The following is a 24,506-nucleotide window of genomic DNA, read 5'->3' on the forward strand; positions in this document are numbered from 1 at the left end:
GCATTCGATATTTGCATTGAAGATATTGCGTTTCCGAATGTCTACCAAATGCTTCGCGCCCTGGCAGTTTCGTCTCTGGTAACAGCAACAAACGAACGCTCCTTTTCAACTTCGCACCGTTCCCTAAACATACCTCAGACCGATAATGTTTTAAGGTCGGCTAAACCGTTTAGCCTCACTCAGTATACATCATGATGTAGAGGTTTATGCGCACAGAGCTTTGGAGAAGTTTTTCTCTGTACATCGCAGAAGAAAAAATAGTGCAAATACTCGAAAAAGAGTTTCTTTTTTTTTATTGACTTTATGACCTAACATGATGAACAAAAATTTGAACTCCTTTCCTTTTGGATGATTCCTGAGTATGGGCGTGTTTCTCCTTCAAAAAATACTAACAACTTTTTTCGAAAATCCAAAATCCCATATACGATTAGTACAAACAAATTAAAACTTTTTTAATTTAGTAAATAATATTTCCATTCTAGACCGTAAATATTCCAAATGCATACGAAGACTCACGATTTGATCCAAGTGTGGATGATGGAACTGGATTTACACATAGAAGTATACTATGTATGGCAATAAAAAATTCTTGTGGTCAAATTATTGGTGTAATACAGGTAAACAGCTTTTTCAAGAAAAACTTTTTTCATTTGAAAATATTTAAAATTAATCCGATTTTATTTTGGTATTTCAGTTAATAAATAAATTTGACGATTTAGCATTTACTAAAAATGATGAGAATTTCGTGGAAGCATTCGCAATATTTTGTGGAATGGGTATACATAATACGCACATGTATGAAAAAGCTGTGATAGCAATTGCAAAGCAGAGTGTGACGTTAGAAGTTCTTTCCTACCATGCATCTGCTTCTATTGATGATGCAATTCGACTTAGGGTAAGTTATACTAGAAATCTAAGAAAAATTAAACGATCTTGAAACGATATGGAATCAAATACTAACTAATCTACGGGTGTCGGAAGTTTTGGAAGCTATGCTATCTTAATTTCAAAATCATCGAATTTTTTATTTTATTTATTTAAGGTTTTTATAAAGTGAACGGAGTAACAGTCTCATTGTCCCTCTCATTTTGCCCCATACGAAATACATAGAATAAAGTAGTAGTTTTTTAATTTTAAATTGATGAAAATATATATATTTTTGAAAAGTTACAATTGTGGCGTATTAACGTAGTTCCAGCATGGTATTTGCAGTTTCTATGTTAAAGCAATGGTACAATTTTTTTTTCGACAGAATTTAACGAAAAATTAAATTTAAGAATTTAATAATGCTTACTATTAATTCCCAAAGTTTCAGAAATTTTGACCGTTTAAAATGGGAAATAATTATGCCAACGTCCCAATTTCGATCAATTTACGTCAAAATTAATATCTCGAAAGTGAAAATTAATTTCTAAATTTTTTTTTTAGAATTGTATTGTATAAACATTTTTTTCTACTTTTTCTTCAATATATAATAATATCATAAAAAATAGTTGGAGAGACCGGACATTTTACATGCTTTAAATGGGACATGACCCTCAAAATCGCGAACTTTGTCTTTAAATATCTCGCGATCTAAACGGTCAAAAATTATGAAATTTTAGGAATTCACAAATAAAGCTATTATAAACCCGAGAAAAAAAATTCGGCCAAATCTGTCGAAAAGTGATTTCATGCTGGTACTACCTTAAGTCTGACAACACTGAAATGTTTATGTTGACATTTTATGATCAATTTATGATACGATAATAAAAAAAAATATATTTGTTTTTGAAAATTTTAATTTCGTGAAAAGTGAATTTCAACATAATTATTTTATTATTAAATTATTTTTTATTTAATTACCATTATATCATTATTTAATTAAATTATTTTTTGACAATACAATGATATACCTTCAACACATGTGCAGCATTGCCAAGCGTAACATAATTATTTTAAATTTATAACATTTTGTGAAAATCTTTATTAATTGCCTCAAAAATTAAAAACGGGAATATTTTAAAATGAGCACCGTTAAGTATTTATACACCATCAATAAATACTATTATAGTTTTTTGTTAATAACATTTTGGGTCTCGACATACTATCCTTATATTAGTGTTTTCCAAAAACCAAAAACAGAAAAGCCTTCAAATTTTGGCCAGACGTTTCTTATTATGCGAATAATTGACTGTCAATTTTTTGAAGGCCTGTCATTAAATCGAATTATGTTCACAAAAAGCTTAAGTATTTTTTAAAATAAACATGTTATGTTTTCAATTGACTTAAAAATATGAAACTAACCTGTTACAAAATAAGGAACGCAACCATATATTTCCATTTTTAAATGTTATTTTCAAATAAACGAATTTACAAACTTTTTGTATAGAAATTTCCTTTTTATTAAATTTTATTTTTAAATTGCTTTTAAATATGAAAATAATTGACAACTTCATTAAAAATATATACTTAGAAATTTTGGAAAATTGTCTTAAAATTCTAACTTTTTCTGTCACAAGCCAAAATTATGCCTTCGACAAATTGCCTACCCATTAATGCCAGATTACCTAATGTGCCATATTTTGTTTTAGAATTTAAGAGTACCTTCTGCGGCACATTATAATCTTCATGATTTTAAATTTGACGACATACAATTAGATGACGACGATACACTAAAGGTAAGTGTTTATAAATTTAAAACCAGTTCCGCTGCTTCTAAATAAATATAATTTAATAATTTTTTGTTTCTGTGCAGGCTTGTTTGAGAATGTTTCTAGATTTGGATTTACTAGAACGATTTCATGTTGATCGAACAGTTCTATGCCGATGGTTGCTTAGTGTGAAGAAAAATTATCGACAAGTCACATACCATAATTGGCGGCATGCTTTTAATGTTGCTCAAATGATGTTTTCGATTTTAACGGTAAGTTTCAATTTTTTTTAAAATTTTCAAAATTAAATTTTTGTTAAATATTTTTTATGTGTTGCAGACAACGCAATGGTGGAAAATCTTTGGCGAAATGGAATGTTTAGCATTGATGATTGCATGTTTATGCCATGATTTAGATCATCGTGGGACCAACAATTCATTTCAAATCAAGTATGTTGTTTCTCAAAAATATTTTATAAAATTTTTTTGCATAGAAATCGCAATGTTTCGAAAAATAATTACAATCGTTTAATTTTTAGAGCTTCATCGCCACTCGCACAATTATATTCAACGTCAACAATGGAACATCATCATTTCGACCAATGTTTAATGATCTTAAATTCACCTGGAAATCAAATTCTTTCAAATGTTTCACCAGATGAATATTCCAGAGTTGTGAAGGTATTAGAAGATGCAATTTTATCAACGGATCTGGCTGTTTACTTCAGGTAATAATTATAAAAGATTATAAAAAAAAATTCACAATTTAGATGAGAAAATTAAACTTTTTTTGTTTGGAAACAGGAAACGCGGTTCATTCTTCCGTATTGTACAAAATGTAGTGGAAGACGGTCATGATCCAGCTATTTGGGCATCTGAAGAAAATCGTGAGCTGCTACGCGCAATGTTAATGACTGTATGCGATTTAGCAGCAATTACAAAACCATGGGACATTGAATATCGTGTCGCTGAACTAGTATCATCAGAATTCTTTGAACAAGGCGATATTGAACGGCAAGAATTAAACATTACACCAATTGTAAGTTATCTTTTAAATTTTTTAAGGAATTTTTAACTAACTTCAATTTTTTTTATTTTCAGGATCTTATGAATCGCGAAAAAGAGGATCAATTACCGTTAATGCAAGTTGGATTTATTGATTCTATATGTTTGCCAATCTATGAGGTAAGTTTGTCTATCGAAGAGGCTCGGTTTACTATAATTTTAAATGTAAAACTTCTTAAACGTATCTGTTTGAAATTGTAAGCTACTTTTAAGTCATAAGGAGAAATTCTTCATAAAGTAAGAAATGTCTAGAGATGGTAACTTTATGTATGAGAGAGATAGATAATCATTTTTCATCCGTCACAGCCAATTAGCTTAATCAGCCGTTTAGTTAAGAGCATTTACTAACTGGCGCCGTTCAACTAGCGACCTAAATGATATTTAGCGTTGCGTCTAAAAAGGTAAAAAGATGAAATATCTGCCATTTGAAATTGTTTATTTTCATAATGTAAAATATAACATATTGTTAAATAAAGTGCATTCCAAAAATATAGTCGTAGGCCTGGTGTGAATCATTCGCAGTCGCAATAATAACGTGCTTGTTTTAAAAGCAAAGTTTTTTGCTTGTTCAAATGTTGTGGAGTTAACAAATTACTTACATGTAATTAAAATATTATTTGTTAACTCAAGTTAAACTTCCACGGCATTTGAATAAGCAAAAAACTTTGCTTTTAAAACAAGCACATCTATTATTGCGACTGCGACAATGATTCACACCAGGCCTACGACTAAATTTTTGGAATTTCTGGCCACCAAAAGGTGATTGACTTGACACAGCACCTCTCAAAGAAATCAAACTTTCTGAAATTTCGTCACCATAGTTTGTATCTGTTTACTGTAGCTCTTGCCGTGAAACCCAGTTTTTAATAGTACCATGTTCCGACTTTTGTCATTACATTCTTCCATTGTACTTTTTTTGAGTCAATAAAACTGTGAGAAATACCAACAATATTGTTGCTTGCCGGCGGCTTATTGAGAGTGTGTAGGTTTCAGAGCTAGGTGGCAGAAAGTGTAACTAAATTTAAATGGCTAGACTAGGCAAGTAGTTAAATGCTAACGACCCAAGTCATTTGCCTAGTTGTTTGATTGAATGGCTGAATATCATTTAGACCGCTAGTTGAACAACGCCGTTTAGCAGAAAGACTAGACTGCTAATTGAACGGCTAATTAACCTAATTGGCTGCGGCACATACATGAATAAAGAAGTTTCGCTTCTAATGTGAGTTTAAATGGATGAGACTCAAGATATTTTTTTCTTTGCAGGCATTTGCTGTGTTAAATGATAAACTTGAACCATTAGTCGAAGGTGTACGAGACAATAAAGCACATTGGTTAGAAATTGCAGCCGCAAAATCATTAACCACCCAAAATAACGGACCACAACAAAATAATGTTGAACCAATGGTCAAAGATGATGAAGACGAAGAAGAAGAAACAACTGCAGAATATACTGAAGTCAATGAAATACGCCGAATGTCTTCAACACCAAAAAAAATACATGAGTCAATATCAGCGCCATGTTCGCCAATCGAAAAAACCATTCCAAAAACAACTATGACAAATTCAATTTCAACACATAAAATCTCAACAAGCAGTGGACCTGAGTTCAGACCACATTTAGATGAAAATCATCTATAAATCGAATGAAATTAATTACTTATTTAATTTAGTGAATTTTTGTTTATTTTTAACCAAAAAATTTGTGTGAATATTCTTAATTTATAATACAGTTGGTATCAATTTTACCAAAACAAAAACATATTTCTATAAAGTGTTTTCGTAGTGAATTTTCCTCTTCTTTGAATTTAAGGGGTAAGTTTCAATGTAATTATAGTAAAAGATTATATAAAGTTCTTTCGATTTCAAAATTTGTACATAACTTTTACATAACACTTATGAAAATGGGGCCATTTGTCCTTTGAATCTTAGCCAATAGATATATTCCCGAATTTTCAAACAATTGGCTTAAGATTTAGATTCAGTTCCACCAATTCGGCTACTTAAAAACGTGTATGTTCATGATTTAATCATAATTAATCGAAGTTGGTAGGAAGAACATAAAAACTATAAAATATAAAAATAATAACAATCGGAATTGATGTTACAGTAAAAACTAATTATATACCTACAGAAATAAGTGAAACTTAATATTGTAAAGTATGTACAGTTTGTTGTAGTTTTACAAGATAACCCAACTGAAACAAAGGGATATTTTGCAAATATTTATGTATAAAGAAGTTTCACTGTATTTAATAAACACCCTTCTTCTTTTAAAATAACAGTTTAGTTATTATTAGACAACTATTAGATGAATTCTTGTGAACTCTAATTTAAAATTAGGACCAAAGATAGATCGAATTCCTAAAAGCCTCCTGGAAGTTTGTTCACTCAATACATTATAGGAAAATCTACGTTTTCCGAGAGTTAAAATTTCCCTTTTATATATTTAAAAAAGCTCATAATTTTTTTTTTTAATTCCAAAATCTTTTAAAAAGAAAATTTGATCATTTTCTAAAATCAATTTTTCCTTCCCTTAAATTCACAACTATACTTACTTAGGGCTTGTTTAGTAGATACTTTGCATCTATAGTCGCGACAATGATCAATGAATAAGAAATGAGACAACACAATCGTGGTATCTGTTAACCTAGCCCATTATAAAAATATTTCTTTCTAAATAAATATCAAATTTTATACGCACTAAAAAAGTAGTAGTTGAAAAATTTTTACTTAGAATTGAGAATTTAAAGTAGAAGTAGCGTGAATTTTTTTGTACTATAAAAGAAAAACAAGCAAAAAATTGTAATTTAGTAATCTTTTTTAAGGCCAGTAGTGAAAAAAATCCACATTTATAAATATAAATTATCTAAAAAAGAGAACTAATTTTGCACTTATAAAAAAAAAGATGCACAAATTTGTTTGTTTATATTTGGGTCTTGTTTTAAGCTTGTTCAATAAAATCCTCATATTAACGCACTTTTAAACTTGTATATCAGAGCCGTAACTAAGGTGTGGCAATGCTGGCCCGCGCCAACAGATTTGAGGCGTAAATTAAAAAGTATGTTTTGTATGTAAAATAAAAAGTCAATTGAATCATATAAAAGGCGCAAATGTATCTCTTTTTCATGCCTAAACTCATTATTTTACAATATTATAAATGTCATAGTTTGTAGAAAAAAATATTTGAGGGAGTTTCCAAATATCTTAAGACTTATCATTTCATTAAGGAGAGGCGTAATCTGAATTTTTACTACAAGCGCTGCTCACTAATGTTACGGCCCTGCTTTTAATGAAAAGTTTACACGACACGTACAAGTTTTTTTAACGACATAATGTCTTTCAATTAAAATATCTACAATCTAAAAGCAAGTACCGAAGAACCAATGGTACAATTTTGCACATTTTGAAGAGTGCGTTATTGATATTATGTCAATTTAATAAAAAATATTTTATGAGAGAAGCTAAAACAGACCTATTAATTTTATTAGTTAAATCTTGTACATTTTATAAATACATGAAGATGACTAGTTTAATTTAAATGCATTTCAATATTATTTTATGAAATTCCAAAAAAAAAAACAACTGAATTTTAAACGTAATAACAACTTCTTTGAGTTTGTGTGCCTCGATTTGTTGTACGGATTTGTTGTTCAGATTTAAATATTTTGTAATGTTTTATATTGTAAAAGGAGTTTGGTTATTACGTTTTAGAATTTAGCAAAAACAAAACACAGGGTGATTGCTGAATGTTTATACAGACATTTTAAATTGAAAAATTCCGCCATGAGAGCAAATTTTAAACAATAGTTTGATTTAAAAGAGTTGTTTTCCTTTTGAAATAAAAAGGAACTCATTAATTTAGATTATTAAAAGAGAAAAGGGTTTCACTGATTGATATATGGAATTTGAGAACGTAGGTAGTTATATTTTTGATAATTAACGTTTTCAAAATTATTTTATGGCATGTAGTTTTATTAAATTTTGATAGAACTCAAAATATATTGTAAATATGTCCTTAGTATTTCAAGGGAGTTTTTTTTATGGGACTTTAATATTTCATGTATATTTTGTGAAATTTCCTGTAAAAATTACTAATTTTATCAGAAAAGAATTTGGTGGAAATCCCTCCAATGAATATATTTTACTTTTCACGCAGGATCGGCTTAAGCGCTAGATTAAAAAGACTACCTATATTTGAAATGTCACAAATTCAGGAAATTGAATTTAACTTTTTTGACACAACGAGAAAAAGTTTTTTCTGAGTATAAGAATTATACGGTTTTTTTTTTAAACTAGACATGTGCTTAAAAATCGAAAAATATGTTTTATCGAGAAAAATGATTCACGAAAAAAATGTAGTGTTCAATGGCGCACAATTCATGTAATCATTATATTAGACCTGGACTTTCAAGTTCAATATCTGCTTTTCATATCTGATAAGAGATAGAAAACACTTTAAATTAGAAAGTCATCCCTTATTTAAAAGGTAACATTTTAACATTTTTTGTTCGAATCATTTTTTTCGAAAACTAGATCTTTAAGACAGAAACTGACTGCCAAATATTTTTTCAAAAATTGAATTAAAAAATTCACAAAAGTAAATTTATTTAGACAGAAATTTAATCTATCGAAACTATTCAGTTTGCAAACAAATGCTTCAAACAGAAAATACAACTTTCTTATTTAAAGTATTCTTCTTCTATCTCTTGTCAGTTATGAAGCAGAGTGAGCTCATGAACTCAACTTTTTTGTGGGAATAATTTTTTTTTCTATAAAACATATTTTCAAATTTCAAGTATATGTCAAGATAAAAAAAAAACATCCCGAATAATTTTGGATCTATATCTTTTGGTCTATTAACCATAATAGTAGTTTTTCGGTTAAAACGACTTAATCCGATGCTGCCTTTCACAGTATTATGAAAAAATGAAAAAATTTAACATTCATGAAAGAATTTTTAATTTGTATAAATAATAATTATTTACTGTATAAACTCTTTAATTACTTGTAAATTAGTAAGATGTTGTTACTTAAACATATTTACTTGATGGGTTCACGATAACTTATCTTGTTATATAGGAGTGTTTTCATTTAAGTTGTTATGACTTTTTTATAAAAAAAAAAAGAAAAAAAAAAGGATAATTGTTTTGTAAACTACAAACAAGGCTATTTTTTACAAACGAAGGTACTAGTCTTTACGTACTTAGATATATATCTAAATAATATTCCTAATGTTTTTTTAACATTATATGACGAAATAATACCCGTTTGGATCGAATCCAAGACGTTTCTTTAGCTTTCAGAGCCTTAACCAACTAGAAATGTAAACATTTCTTTAATATCTGATTTACTTGTAATATTTTGTTGTTGACTATTTAATGGACAGGATTTTTTTAAATCTATTTTTTTAAATAAGTTTTATCAACTTAATTAAAGCACCCGGTAAGTAAACAACCATCTGAATTTTCAAATTTCTATTTTAAAAAAAATTTAAAATAGACGAAAAAGTATTGCACTATTAGTTTGTAGATAAAAAAAATGAGTGAATTTATACTTATTAAGAAACATAAAAAAGTAATTTAAAAAAAAAAAAAAAAAAAAAAAAAAAAACAATTATAATATATATTTTTAAATATGGAACCAAACGATACGAGAAAAACATCCATGGTATAAATATATTTTAGAAAATAAATAATTTATTTAATTAATTTTACAAGCTCTCTTTTCATAATTTATTTTTTTAATATTCTAAATTATTAATTAATTAAGATTATTAATTATTAATATTTAAAACAAAACAAAACAAAAAAATACAATTAATCACAATTTTTGTATGTGATTTAACTTCCTAAATAAAAACAACTATCTTCACTTATGAATTTAATTTATTTTTACCCTATCCTCTCTCCAATTTTATGGTTTGTCAACAGTGTCGGATTAATCCATGTCCAAATTGGTTTTTTAGTCTTCGTAAATCAACATAGCGCAACCCTTTTTGCCTCCCTTCACACACGTACAAATTTGTTTTCTTCTGTTTTGACGTTACTCCGGTGCCCTAGACAGTTGCTCAATCCGACAAATGGTTAGTCCGTCACTGTTTATTAAAGTCAATTGGATTAGAGTAATTTCGATTACCTACATAATATCCTTGAGTAAGTATTGGCAAAATTTAAAGTACGTGTTGTTTTTTTTCAAAATGACGTTATCAAATCATTGAGCTCTAAATTTGATCCCTGTGAAGCCAACCATAATTAACATAATCAATTTTATACGTTGGAAAGTTCTCACGATGATTAAATAAGCTTAAATTAATGTTTTCATGAAAATTGGAGGACAAAACTTTTTCGCTTTTCTTAAACTACCTTTTAAAAGAATTCAAAAAAATAGGAAAAAGTCTCTGATTTGTTTTTTATTTCACTATTGGGCGAGTATTTTTAAAGGTATTTACTAGATCGTATCAGAGGGGTCATATTCTGGATCAATTTTTTCAGTCGATAGTCCAGAAGTTCCTTGATTACTCACAAAATCAACCAAATTTTTGTGACTATGGAATATTTATGACAATTAGGTCCCAAAAACACAAATTTAGCTTATTTGACGATTTGGTGAGTATTTTTCGAGATATCTCTAGCATATAAAAATTTATCAAATAAAAACATCACTTACAGCATTTTAAGCGATATTTCAAAAACTACTCACTCAAACGGGCCCCTTGAATCACGTGCCATTAACCATTAAAAGAACGCGCTTGGTTGGATAGGTCCCACGAGTCATGACTCATTAACTAGAAATTCGAGTTTATCTTCAAACATTACCAAAAGTATTTCTAAGCTCCCTATCTACCCTACACTTTTTACAGCCCTTAATAGAATTATATATAGTAGATTTTTAGATCACTTTAGGCATGCTTGGCTTACGACTTTTGGATTGTTAGAAAAATTGTTAATGGTTAAAAAAAAATCTTTGAGATATTACTTTCCGTTTAATCCTGTCAAATTAAACATGAAAAGGACGTGAACGTTGTATCAAGTCAGATATTTATGCTTTTTTGATATGTAGTTCGTAACATAAAGGCAATGTGATATCCAAGTTTTCCACCTCGTCACATGACCGGATCATTCTCGAAAGTGAAAAAAAAAATGATGGCTTAGTTTTTATCGATTTTGATAAAAATTTTTAAAGTAGGCTAAATTTACAACAATTTGAGTCCAGAAAGTTTGTGCCATTCTGGATATTCTTGAAAGCCCTTCTGACATCTCAAAATCGTGATCCATCAAAGAGACATAATTTTAAATCAAATAAATACAACAAAATTGATGTCAGATTTTCAGACATTTTTCATCGATGTATTTGGACATATATTTCATTTTTAATATAATTTAGCCAAATTTCTTCATTTTCAGTACCATTAAAATTTCTGAAGACTTCTATTTACTTGGTTTTATATCCGAAACCGTTTTGAACTAAAACATGTTCACAATATTTTGTCAAAGTCGACAAAAACCAAATTTTTATTTATTTTTGAGCAAAGAGCATAAGATAGAAGAAAAGGCTTACATTACTGGCAATGTTAAACAAGAGTATACGATTTTTAACGCCTCCTACGGTTTGCTCGTCATAAACGTTGTTCACCCCCATAATTTTGTTAAAAAAATTCCTGTTATCAGAGCGTATGAGCCCAGTACGCTTCCGCTGTGCTCTGTGTAATAATATCGTAATAACATGTACTGATTCTGTTGTAGTAATTTTTGAGAATGTCCCGGTCGCCTGCAGAGGTCTAAAACTTGGATTTGAAATTGTCTTTACGTTGCAAAAATACCTGATTTGATGCAGTGTTCAATGTTTAATTTGACTGAATTATTTATTTAATCAATTCTTCTTTTAATGTATAATTTATTTTTACATGAAAGATTGTCAAAATATTTGTACCTAGCCTGTATATAAGTCTATTTTACAATCTTTAAAATAGACGGCATGGTTACTTAATAATAAATAAGGGACGGAGGGTTAAGAAAGAAGAAAAAATCATGCAATTTTTAATTTATTAAATGTAAATAAAAAATAATTCAGTATTACATTGTTAAACCAATGTTTTAAACACAAAACAATTATAATGCAATTAGCTATGAAAATAACTACCCCTTAATAAATTAACCATCTTGAGCAATAAAAGGATTTTGTATAGCCTCCATACCATCAACAGGACATATCAAAACAACACTTGTTCCTCGGCATACAACTAATCCCAAGGGTCGTGTATCTTCAACTAATTTATAGGGATCATCTGGATCACGTAAAAACTCAGTAGTATTATCCAATACCAAATTCAATAATGGATCATATCCTTTCAGAATACCGGCTGCTTCACGTCCGCCGGCAAACTTTACGCGAATACTTTTCTCTAAATATTTGGATAGATCTAAGATAGATTCTTTGCGTTTTTTCTCTTTGGCATCGCCACCACCCTGGTGGGCACTCTAAAAAAAGAAACCTTGTTCAATTTCGTTCAACATTTGAAAGTGTTGACCACAAACCTTTTTGTCTTGAACTGAACTCATTCTTAATTTTTACGTATTTATTAAAACTAAAACTAGGTTAGTTTTTATAAATTCAAAACTTATGACACTCGCAGTACCAACATTAAATAATGAATAGACTTTTGAAGTTAAAGATGAAAGGTTTGAAACTATGGAGTGTAGAAATATAAAGAATCATCAGATCTTTTCATTTTAAAAAGTGATTACCTTTTGTTTCGGACAGTTTGTGAAAAAACTAATGTGATAAAATGAATAACAAATATCTTGTATCTTTGTCCAACTTAATACTATCCGTCCAAAACAATATTAAAATGAAAAGATCTATTGCTGTTTGACTAAAAAATGTCACAAAATATCATTTTATAAAATTGCTAAAATGGCGCTTGGGTAGCAAAAGGGTGTTTGACGTGAACTTGTTTTTCCTGCTCTAATAACTTGTTTAGTTCTCTATCCTACTTTTATTACTTTGAGCACATCTTTTAAAATATGTACATTTTTACACATTCTTATTTTGTATAAAAACTTTAATAAGAAAAGAAGAATCTCTGTTAATTTGTTTTATGAAAAAATAAATAAGATTTTTTTTTTTTTTTTAAATGAATAGAAATCATTATATATTTCAAATTTTGTTTTATTTTTTAAATATTCTATCCTATTTTTCCTTTCAGAACAAAATTATCAATTCAATAATTATTTTGTAAAGTTAAGAATTAAGTTAATTATATGGTCATATATAATCGGGGTAGCTGTGTGGGTATAGCTCTTGCCTATGCAACCAAGGTACGCTGGTTCGTATACTGGTGTGTTAAACATTTTTACTTTTAAATTAAACTTTTAAATTTTTCTTGATGTTAAAAATTGTTCACTCTTTTTATAGTTAAAATTATCTATATAACCCGCCTTCATGCTATAAAAACGTCAGTTATACATAGGTCATAAATCACTATTCTGTCAGGGGGTGGGAATTTAAATAATCATAAATATATGTTCTCCTGTTACAAAATATTAAAAATTTTATTTATAAAATTAAAAAATCGCTCGTTAAGACTAAAATATGAAATTTTGTAACAAGAGAACATGTTATATATTTTATCCCACTTTTTTTATAACATATTCGCCTATTACAAAATATTAAAAAAAATACTTATTTTGCTTGCTTTTTGTTGTACTTGCTAATTTATTAAATGAAATTTTATAAGATTTTGTAATAGGAGAACATCTTATTTCACAAAAAAAGTAAATTATGTTAGTCACACTTTCCTACTTTGTCATAAATCACTCTTCTGTCAGGGGGTGGGAATTAAAATAACATAAATTATACGGCTCTCTTACTTATTTGTCGCTTTTGGTTCTCATAACCATTATCTAAAAAAATGACTTTATATTCTTATTCTATTTAAAATTGTTAGTCATCAAGAAACTTTAAAGATATTCCCCATCCGTTTCGATCTGTTTAGCTACTTTCCTTTATTTGGATTAATCGGATTTATTTTTCTTTGACATAATAATTGTCAAAGTATTTTTGAATTATTAAGGCGTACACACTACATTTCTTAATGTTGGTAGTGACCCTCTAGCCGATTATTAGAAAAGTTAGGCAGAAATGTCATTTAAAAAATGCAACGTCTACAACGTAAGTTAAAACAGAAACCTGTAAAAATCTGAACTTTGACAGATGATGATTATTTGTCAAAAAAAATTTTTGATAGTTTTGACATTAAATTGCCAAAACGTAAGTGAAAAATTATCATTTTAAATGGAATTATAATATATTTAAATAAACACAAACACACGAATCAGGTAATTTGCTACAAATTTAATTGAATTAATTAAATGGAACATATAATTACCCATTTTTTTTTTTTTCAAATACAGTTATAATGAAGTGCTTAATGAAAGTTTTATAAACAAAATCAATGCGTTCGTCAGTTAGTTACATACTTTCTAGTGCAGCGAGTGAACCTAATATGTCTTATCCTGATTACGAACAAATATCACATGATCATGCAGCTGTACTAATACTAGTTCGTCAAATTGGAACACAACTTAAGACAAAAACATTTTCACGTCTGTTTGAACGAATTTTACGTTGTAATTGTCATAAAATTACTGATTCGAGTGGTCAAGTGCGTGAAGTTTGGATACGATATGTAAAAGAATATCCAGTGGAGAATAATGATTGGGGTGATTTTCAAACACATCGAAAATTGCTGGGTTTGATTTCGTTGGGAAAATATGATTCACAACAGGAGTTAAATGAAATATGTCGCGTTCATGAAAGTTTAAAAGTGAAATATACAAGTACATTGTTCGATACACGATGTATTTTATTTGGACCAAGTGAACCCCCTGGTCTCACTGACGGTAAGTTTAATTAACTCATTAATAGATTAAAAAATGAGACAATTTGCATATGAAAAATCAGTCGCAGTAGTGTTTTACATGAAGTTTAAAATGACAATTCGTTGGAAAATGTTTTAGATTATCAATAGTTACCTTTCAGGTTGAATTCGAAAATGATTTGTTAAATTAAACCAGCTAAACTAACCACTGTAGGTACATTCGCTTTAGACAAACTTGATTTATGCCTCATTTTCTTTCTCTTATAGTATAAAGCGGCTTAAAATGCACACCACTAATTTATTTACTTAAATTTTTTTAGGCGAGAAATTAGAAAAAGACATCGATAATTTAAATGAAGAAGAAAAGAAAACATTTCAAACCCCATCAAACTTTAAAACACGAGCATTTTTCTACAACGATGGAGATCCATGCGTCGAACTGGAAACACATTTATCTGAATTTGTAAATTCATTATTTTGGGTCTTAGAATCTAAACGTTTGGAACGATCCCGTGAAAAAATTGAGCGTGTGTCATTGCTGTTAGCTCCATTCGAGAAGAAAGATTTCGTTGGATTGGATTTAGAATCGCGAAACAATAAAAAAAGATGTATGGGTCGTATTACCAAACATTTGGGTGATTTATCCTTACAAGCAGGGTTAATTAGTGAAAGTTTAACGTTTTATTATTCAGCTAGAGATACTCTTAAATCGGTTAACGATTGGTTATGGTTGGGGGCAGCTTATGAAGGATTATGTGCCGCCTCTGTGTTAGTTTTATATCCAAATTTTCAACGTAGTGTTCCTTTACAACGTAATTCAAGTTTACAAGATGGGTCTCCAGGGAAATCACGTTCGAATTCCGTTGTTTCAATTCCTTCAACAGAATTAATACGTGTTCGAAAAGATATAACAAATATACTTTCTGAAGATGATATTTCAAAGAAATATCGTGAAGCAATTATCCATTACAGTAAATATCAAAATGCTGGGATTATTGAGACGGAAGCGAGTTTTAAAGCTGCCAGGATCTCTATTGAACAAAATCAAACACTACAAGCTGCTAGTTTTTTACAAAATGTTGTGTTCATTAATTTAACGTTAAGTGAACAGGAGAAAATACAACGATTTGAAACTTTATCGGATTTATATACACAAATTGGTTTTGTACGAAAAGCATCGTTTTGCCAACGTTTGGGGGCATCGAGATATGTTTCACAGAATAATCCATCACCGAATTGGAGTCAGTGTTATAATTTAATGTTACAAAGTTTTTCTGGTTATAAATTAAGTTTAGAACCAAATGAAATGCTTGCGAATCAAAGTTATGGTGAGTTATCTTAGAAACAAGTCGACAATGACAGAATTTTTCTATTTTTTGGTTCAAAATTATCTATATTATTATTAATTATATATTTTTTAAAGATAAAAACCTCTTTGGAAAAATCGAAAATAAGTTTTTGTTACGAAATTTCATATGTCTCGCCAAATAAGGTTTTTTTCTGAGATTCCCTAGGCCAGGGGTGGTAAACCTTTATGTATCAACGTGCCATTTTTTTCTAAAGAAATGTTTAATGAGGCCATAGACAATTTTATCAACGAAATTAACTATTATGCTACACGTGAATATGCGTTCGTATGCTATGCGCTCGTTCGTAATATAACAACACTTCGTAATATCGTTCGTAATATAACAAACACTTCTTAGTGAACTTTGTGATCGGTGGCGTACCCCAAATATTGCCTCCCGTACCATCAATGGCACGCGTGCCATTGGTTCGCCATTCCTACCCAAATCCTATAATCACATACCAAAGGCGATCTTTCGTAAAAACTTTAGGCCAGAGGTGGCAAATCTTCATGTATTAACGTGCCATGTTTTACAGGAATGCGGCCATAGACGTAAAATAATTTTTACTTCGTGATTATTGAAAAAATACTGTTTGTTTCAAATCAATATCTTTCTCAGCAAGCGAATTTTTAACAGCCGTGTCTATGGCCTTTGCAGTTGTTAGCAACGATGTTTTCGCAATTAATTCTTCTTTAATGACAAAAACAACTGGGTATACAGATTTAATGACGTCAGTACTTTCGTCAAGACATACCAAAGATTTATTATGCCGAGCAATGGCATTTCCAGCCGAGTAATTTGCCACGCTCATATGACAATTTTTTCGAAGATATTTAATCATAGACGTAAACTATTTATTTCTGTCTTTCGTTACACTTGCAATTAATTCCTTTTGCTCTGCCACGTTTTAAGAGATATCCCGTTCTGACCGGATAATATTTAATGGGTGAGTTGTTTAATATTATACTACTTACCTAAGTTCACCTTTAACGATCCTACATTTTTCGAGAAAAACGACCTACATGGGTCATGGTATACAGTCGGAAATTTTTTTCAAATTCTAATTTAAAATCCTTTGGTACGCAAAATCTTAATTATCTGAAATATCGGGATATGTCGGGGAGGAAGAAAAGTATCAATAAGATACTATTTCAATTTTAAAGTACTTAATCTAATCTGAAAAATTTTTTAGGTTGGCAAACATTACAAATACAATTACTACAAGAAATTGTAGTTGCAGCTCGACGAATGGGTCATGGTGCGCTAGCGACTCGCCATATGACATTTCTTTTACAGACAATGTGGAATCATTTAACGCCACAAGAACAACGAGATTTATCGTTACAATTACAGGTATAATTTTGTCTTAATTATTTGATGAGAATGTTTTAATTTTTTTCCCAATTTGTTTTCTTTCAGGGATTATCGTCTCAATGTGAAGGTGCTCCTGTTCCATTAGTACTAGATTCTGGTATTGTAATACCACCGGCCAATTTAACAAATATACCAAAATGTAAAATGTTCAAAATACAAAATTTAAAACCACATTTGCAACCGCAAAAAATTGAAAAAGAAAAATTAGATCATGGACCATTTTTATTTACACCGATACATTTTGGTGGTTCTTTGGATCGTAAAAATAAAAAACCAAAATCGAAAATGGGTAAGTTTCAACTAAATAAGAGTTATTTTAATATCCCATTTCATGCCCGTGCGCAGAAACTATCCAGGGGAGTGGAGATTTAAACCTTTGTTCATCATGCTAGGTTATAATGTCAATAAAAACAAGAAATTTTTTTTTCGAGTAAGAGAACATTTTATTATGTCAAATTGGGATATTTATTCTCTATTTTTCAACAAGTTAATTCTGCGAGGTACAGAAAAAAACTTTTCCAAAACTTTGTGCACATAGACCACTCACTGCGATGTATATTGTGAGAGACTAAATTGTTTAGCAGACTTTCAGATATTTTCGATCTAAAGTAGGCTTTGAGACGACGCAAAGGTGCGTTCATACGTCCCTATTGTCACAGTCCAAACTGCCAAACACGAAGCATTTGGTAGACATTTGGGAACGCATCCCTCATTACAAATATCGAATGCTTCGAGTGAATTTTTATTTTACTGTTCGGTAATGCGTTTACGTCAAAGTTTTGATTTTGTAGACCCAGATGTCACGGAAATCATTGTGCAATATTGAAGTGTATGGTTCAAAAAGTTGACCGCAAGATTCTTCATCATTTTGTTGGGAAAGAGACAAGCAAAATTTTATAAAATATTGCGATGATAAAAAATCGAACCTGTAAATGTGTCAGAAACAAATGAATTTAGATTGTGATCCGGAAATAATCTTCAACTGAATTAGTACATTCGTGCTTTGAGTCGATTTGAGGCGAGCTTTGGCTTATCCAATTTCATGTCGTATTAATCGCATATTTAGCTCATAGTTTGCTTATACTCACATTTTCGTTTTTAATAATTTCAATGATTGGTTTTTTACATAAAAAGCGATGAATATTCATGGGACAGTCTTGGGATCAAAAATCAATAAATGTCAACAAATGTCGAAACAACTTGAATAACTAACTAGTCAATGGAAATGCGTTTCATAAATGGCTGCATTTACAGGACTATATTATTGTGGGGAGATTCTCAACAGGAGGAGGGCTCCTAGACCACCCTTTGTGCGCATGGGCATGTCTCATTTTATAGATCTTGGATCTTAATAAATGATATTTATCCTCTTTCAGATTTTTTATGGGTAGAAAACGATATATGTGAAGTACAATTAACCTTAATAAATCCATTACCATTTGAGCTAAAAGTGTCAAATATGCGTTTACTAACAAATGGTCCAGTATTCGAATCCATTCCAGAAACAATATTATTACCACCAGAAACACCACAATTAACAACATTAATCGGTACACCAAAAGAGTGTGGCGAATTAGAAATATTAGGTTATAGTACACATTCGTTAGGTGTTAAATCAAATTGTCGTTTAAAAAATATGGAAAAATTTTTACCGCTATATAGTATAGATATAATTCCTGCCTTACCAGTAATGGATATTAAAACATCACTCCCACAATCTGCAACATTTTCTAATTTTAGTAATTACGAGAATATAGTAACATCCGCAAGTTTAAGTTTATATAATGGTGAATCCGCTGAATGTACAATAACGCTTACAAATACTAGTGACGTAATAATAGAATTATTGGATGTATCCATACAAAGTGGTTTAGAACCATCGGTGCAAGATCAGATATTTAAATGGTCTCAATCAAATTTAGAATCACAATTACCTTTAGCTTCAAAAGCTACCGCTAGTTTAACATTATATTTATATTCGGCTACAAATTTTTTGGGTCCTGTGCAATATTTAAGTGTTGGTGAATTAAGTAGTGGTATTTATTGTAATTCATCACATCCAAGCAGTTTAATGTCAATGTCAGTTGGTGGTCCAAGCTCTCTACCCTCTAGAATTAATTCCCCTGTACATGGTAGTGCTATGATGGGCAGTAGTTTTCATTCAGCACGACGAAATGAATTTATGTCATCTAGTTTCAGGTATTATAATATGTACCTACATGTTTGTAATTTTTTATAGGGCATATAATATTTCGGTTGCAAAATTTCAAATTGTCAGTACATGTTTAAGATTTTAAATACAAAATTTTTGTGGTTTTAATGATTTTATCTACACTCGGTTTTTTGTGGATAACTTGGTAAATTTAAAAAATTGCTAAAAAACCAAAAAATATGTTTTTTTTTTCTTTAATTTTCTGGAGTAATCATTAAAAGTCACGAAAATTTAGTTTATTTTGCTATTAGAGAAATAAGTATATTTTAAGTGATTGATCGAAATCGATTCGAATAACGCTCCTCGCAATATCTCAGAAGCTGTGCATCAAATAAATTAATGGACTCGATTTTTGTATTCTTTGGGTCAAAATTACCCTTTATTCTCAAATCAATTATTATCAAATTCGGACACACAAATTTTGTTTGTGATTTTATTTTAAAGGGATAATATATTCTAAGAAATTGCTTGAAATCGATTTGAAAAATCACTCCTCGTATGACATTTTTGACAAATATTGGAAACTGTGTATCTAATGAACTAATGAATCCGTTTCTAATCAACCAATGAACCCAAAAATTCAAAAATCGTGTTCATTTGATGATTGTATTTAGTTTTTGAAATACGGTCCAAAATTTCAAATGATTTTGTGTTAATTTTTTAGAATGTATTTGTTTAGTAGTTAAATAAACTGGATTAGCGTGACTTTTCGGTTTAACTACTCTAGTAAATCTAAAAATCAAGACAAAATTATTTTTTGGGATTTTTGCAATTTTTTAAATTTACCAAATTAATCACAAAAACGGGTGTTTGTAGAATCATTAAAATGTTAGAAATTTCGTTTTTAATTTGGATAAAATTCAATTAGTACTCAAAAACACTATTACTTGATCATTTAATTTAACTTTTTTGAGATAACTCCTGAAGTTTGAAAACATCAAGTTACACTGGGCAAAAATTTCTCTTTTTTAATGACGGTAAACTTAGTGTAGTTTTAATTTCTGCAAATTTCTAAAAGTCAGGGAAAAGTCATAAAAATTAATGTACTTTGTGATTCAGAAAATATTGTCATTCATATCAAAAATACATTTTTTCGGGTTAGGCTTAAATTATACTCGTTATCCGTTCACAAACATGCTTGTCTACTAGATCGGAGCGAAGAACATTTGAAAATAACTTAATTCGAAAATTATCTAATTCTCATTTTCAGAGCTTGTCATACACAATCTAAATATTATATGTTTTAGTTAATATCACAAAAAAAAATAATTTTTTCAAAAATAAAACTATTATTTTTAAATAGATCATCGAATTCAGGACAATCTAGTTTAGCTACAACAATGGGCGGAGCGCGATCGCCATTACCTTCCGGTTTAACATGTGTGCCAATAAATACTGTATCGTCAACAATTGAAGCTCAACTTAGATTACGTTATTCGGGTGGTTCTGGATATCAAACCGGTTATTGTCGTACCAGTTCTGTATATATTAGTTTAGAAATGTTGCCAAGTGTACAAATAACGAGTTGGGATGTGATACCAGCTGAAACGTAAGTATCAGTTTACAATAAAACCGTTTTTTGATTTGTGAAGTTATACTTCTTTAACGATGTTGTGAAAATATTATCAATGTGAATATTATGAAATTATGAGTAGGAACGAAAATTTAACACAATGGAACTATCGACTAGACCAAGAGAGTTTGGAGGTCAACATCTCCCGCCATTATTGAGAATCTCTCCACATAAATTTGAACTAACAATATAGTTAATGCTCCCAACTGGCTGAAGCTGCGAAACAGATTTTGACTGAAAGCAGACGAAACTAGAAGAGTTCAGACAAATTTTCAAAACTGTGAGCGAAGCAGATTGAACTCACGTAATAACAGACTGTTTCAGTTGAAGATTATTTCCTGATCACAATCTACATACCGTATATCGATTTGTTTCTGACACATTTACAGGATAGTTTTTGAATCATCGTAATATTTTATTAAATTATGATTGTCTCTTTCCCAACAAAATGAAAAATTTTGATGAAGACTCTTTCGCTCAACTTTTTGAATCATACTGTTCAGTTTTGCATAATTATTTCCATGACATTTGGGTCGACGAAGTTAAACTTTGGCGAAAACACATTCCCAGACACGGCGTTAGTAATTCACTCAAAGCACTCGATATTTTTAATGAAGATGTGTTTCCAAATGTCTACCAAATGCTTCACGTTCTGTGCAGTTTTATCTATGACAACAGCGACGAATGAATGCTTCTTTTTAACTTTGTGTCGTCTCAAAACAAACCTTAGGTCGACAATATCTGAAGAACGGCTAAACGGCTTAACCTCGTTCAAAATCATTGCGGCTTAGAGGTCGATACGCACTGAGATTTTTTCTGTACATCGCTCAATTAACTTATTGAAAAATAATGACTGAATATTACATTTTGACATAATAAAATTTTTCTTTATTCGAAAAAAGAGTCTTTTGTTTTTATTGATTTTATGACCTAACATAATGAACAAAAGTTTGAATCACCTCTCCCCCTGGATGATTTCAGTGCACGGGACTGCTATCGACACAATAATAGCAAAATAATTTTCGCATTAATGAAGTATAACTTCTTGAGAATGTTAATACCACAATAATTATTTTAGTAAAATGACTGACCATATCTTTTGTTTTTTTACAGAAATTCTCATTTTTATCTAGTCCTTGATATAACGAACCTCACATCACAAGAGATGGAGTTACATTACACACCCACAAAACATATATTAATTGAAGGACACAAATGTTGTAGTGTTGCCGTGCCATTAAATCGTTGTCCATTATCGAAATTATCCAAAATTTATATGGATCAACAACAGTCTACAGTAAATAATTTAGAATTAAATAAAATCTGTTCGGAGCATATTGCAAATTCCGTTGATTTACGATGGCATTTGCTGGGAACAGATACAAAAGGCAAGGTATCGTTAAAAGGTATCACCTTAACACCAAATATGTTGGATTTAGTTCGAATGTCACCATTAAATTGGAGTAAGTTACTTTTTTATACTTGTAATTTTAATTCTATACCAATATTGACAAACTTCGTATTATGGCCAACCCGTATAAGTCCAACCCAATGATACATTGGGTTGGATTTATACGGGTTGGCCATTTTTTGGAAGCTTTTCCAGAAGAATAAAATTTGATTCAAGATTTTGTTTATTTTGCAGATGTAACGTTAAATTCACAAATTACTAAGTCACAAGAAGAAATATGTTTTAATATTGGTGAATCGATCACGTTAGGAATACAAATTAGTAATAATTTAGAAAGACCATTACGACAATTAACGCTTGATATACAATTTTATCAAGATCATCAGAATGGTATCAATAATTATCGATTGGATACTCGATTAGCAACAATCGGTGCTACTAAGTAAGTTATTTTTATCTCTATCTATTTCAATCTCTATAAAAAAAAAAAGGATTTGTGTGCTAATATACGCACGTGAGAAGCTATACTTCTCCTCTAATAATAATAACAAATGTAATAATTTATAAATTATGTAAACAAATAATACATACATGATGCCATTATAAAAAAACTGTAATTTCACTTAATCTGTCATCTATTTATCCTTATCTATTGTGAGTAACCAGTGGCGTAGCTAGGTGGACAAAGCCCTCGGTGCAAAGAGTAATAGAGGTCTCCCACCGTCTATAGTTAAGTCTATACGTCGTTGTCTTTATGAGGGGTAGAATAAGCTATGTGTTTATAATGAAGGAAAACGAAAATTAATAAAAACATTGATGCACATGAAAAAAAAATTTTCAACAAAATTCTCAGTCAAATTCACAATCTTTTGCGCGGTTGAATTTATGTAAATTCGTCCATACCTTCACTCAAATCCAAGTTCAATGGCGCCTTATTTTCTGTTACAATTAATGCTAAATGTCGGAGTTATAAATAGTTGCATCGCTGTATACACTTCCGTAAAGTAACATTCAAGCACGCCAAATTTCGTTATATTTTCTTTTATTATAAGTTTTTAAAATCAACGTACGATTAGAAACCTCCTCCTTTCTTTTTAAAGCTTAGGGGACCGCCTTAGCTTCAGGGCCCTGATTCATTGCACCATCTTGCCAAATGATAGCTACGCCACTGTGAGTAATATTTCTTTTATCGACTAATTTCATGGCGTTAAAAAATTAAAACTAACTTCATAATGTAGTTTTTGCATCGCACTGTGCGCACGTATTATAATAATTCACTCTCATGGTTTGTTCATAACGCAGGACCCATTTTGTAAACCGTTAGAGATAGAACAAAAGTTTAAATGTAAAAAATGTTCCTTATAAAAAAATAAACAACTTTTGTTTGAAACATTTTCTTGTAAACAACATTGTTCCCACAAGGGCACTAATTATTTAAGAGTGTATATCTTTATTTATTTACGTATTTCAACAATTAACTCAGTCAATTGTTTGTTTTCACTTGTTTTTTATATTAATTATAATTTTATTTTCAGAGTTTTACTGCCAACATTAGAAGAACAGGGTCAAACTTACCATGAATGTATTGTAATATTTTTTACACCAGGACAATATAAAGCTGACATACAATGTACCGCTCCAGAAAATCTAAACGGATCCATAGACACAAATATCGGCGGTGCTATTGTAGATGGTCAACAAAGTGGACACACATGGCGATATATACCCCCTGTTGAAATCCGAATTAATGAATAACAAGACAGAATGTTCATGGATATTGTTAATGAGCCTAATAATTATAATAATGTACAGAAATCAAAAATGAACAATAATAATAAAATATGTCAAACATATAATAATAATGGATGTCTATTCGATAAAGATTTCAAATGTTTTTATTCTTACACAAGGATGTATTTTTTAATATAAAAATTCTGTAATAAAATATTTAAAATAGCTGTAAAGAAATTCAAAGAAAATTATAAAACATTATTAAATTGTTTTTGGTTTT

The 24,506-nt window shown here is 29.9% G+C and overlaps 3 protein-coding genes across 4 annotated transcripts in view; 2 read left to right on the forward strand and 1 right to left on the reverse strand.

Annotated features, from left to right (window-relative positions):
• The window catches only part of LOC123301809 (dual 3',5'-cyclic-AMP and -GMP phosphodiesterase 11-like), a 413,277-nt gene extending 406,113 nt beyond the window's left edge, over positions 1-7,164 (forward strand). For both annotated transcript variants that reach the window (XM_044884715.1, XM_044884714.1), the window contains 9 exons: positions 483-617; positions 695-895; positions 2,574-2,660; positions 2,738-2,905; positions 2,973-3,082; positions 3,172-3,360; positions 3,437-3,671; positions 3,734-3,817; positions 4,961-7,164. In XM_044884715.1, the coding sequence (XP_044740650.1) occupies positions 483-617; positions 695-895; positions 2,574-2,660; positions 2,738-2,905; positions 2,973-3,082; positions 3,172-3,360; positions 3,437-3,671; positions 3,734-3,817; positions 4,961-5,335 (1,584 nt within the window). In that variant the 3' untranslated portion in view covers positions 5,336-7,164. The remainder of the gene's footprint in view (positions 1-482; positions 618-694; positions 896-2,573; positions 2,661-2,737; positions 2,906-2,972; positions 3,083-3,171; positions 3,361-3,436; positions 3,672-3,733; positions 3,818-4,960) is intronic.
• A 4,558-nt stretch (positions 7,165-11,722) lies between these two features.
• Positions 11,723-12,337, reverse strand: LOC123300756 (U6 snRNA-associated Sm-like protein LSm7). The gene is made up of 2 exons (XM_044883403.1): positions 12,232-12,337; positions 11,723-12,174 (listed from the first exon to the last, which is right to left on the reverse strand). The coding sequence occupies exons 1-2, from the start codon at positions 12,253-12,255 to the stop codon at positions 11,848-11,850; spliced, it is 351 nt and encodes a 116-aa protein (XP_044739338.1). The 5' UTR covers positions 12,256-12,337; the 3' UTR covers positions 11,723-11,847.
• Positions 12,338-13,914: 1,577 nt separating this feature from the next.
• Positions 13,915-24,325, forward strand: LOC123300225 (protein brunelleschi). Its single transcript, XM_044882753.1, has 10 exons — positions 13,915-14,034; positions 14,110-14,598; positions 14,897-15,904; positions 17,118-17,278; positions 17,345-17,588; positions 18,676-19,498; positions 20,815-21,060; positions 22,198-22,547; positions 22,730-22,937; positions 24,031-24,325. Exons 2-10 carry the CDS (start codon positions 14,151-14,153, stop codon positions 24,248-24,250), a joined length of 3,708 nt encoding a protein of 1,235 aa, XP_044738688.1. The 5' UTR covers positions 13,915-14,034; positions 14,110-14,150; the 3' UTR covers positions 24,251-24,325.
• Positions 24,326-24,506: the final 181 nt, after the last annotated feature.

Source organism: Chrysoperla carnea, chromosome 5, assembly GCF_905475395.1.
Source record: "Chrysoperla carnea chromosome 5, inChrCarn1.1, whole genome shotgun sequence".
Classification (NCBI taxonomy): Eukaryota; Metazoa; Arthropoda; class Insecta; order Neuroptera; family Chrysopidae; genus Chrysoperla; species Chrysoperla carnea.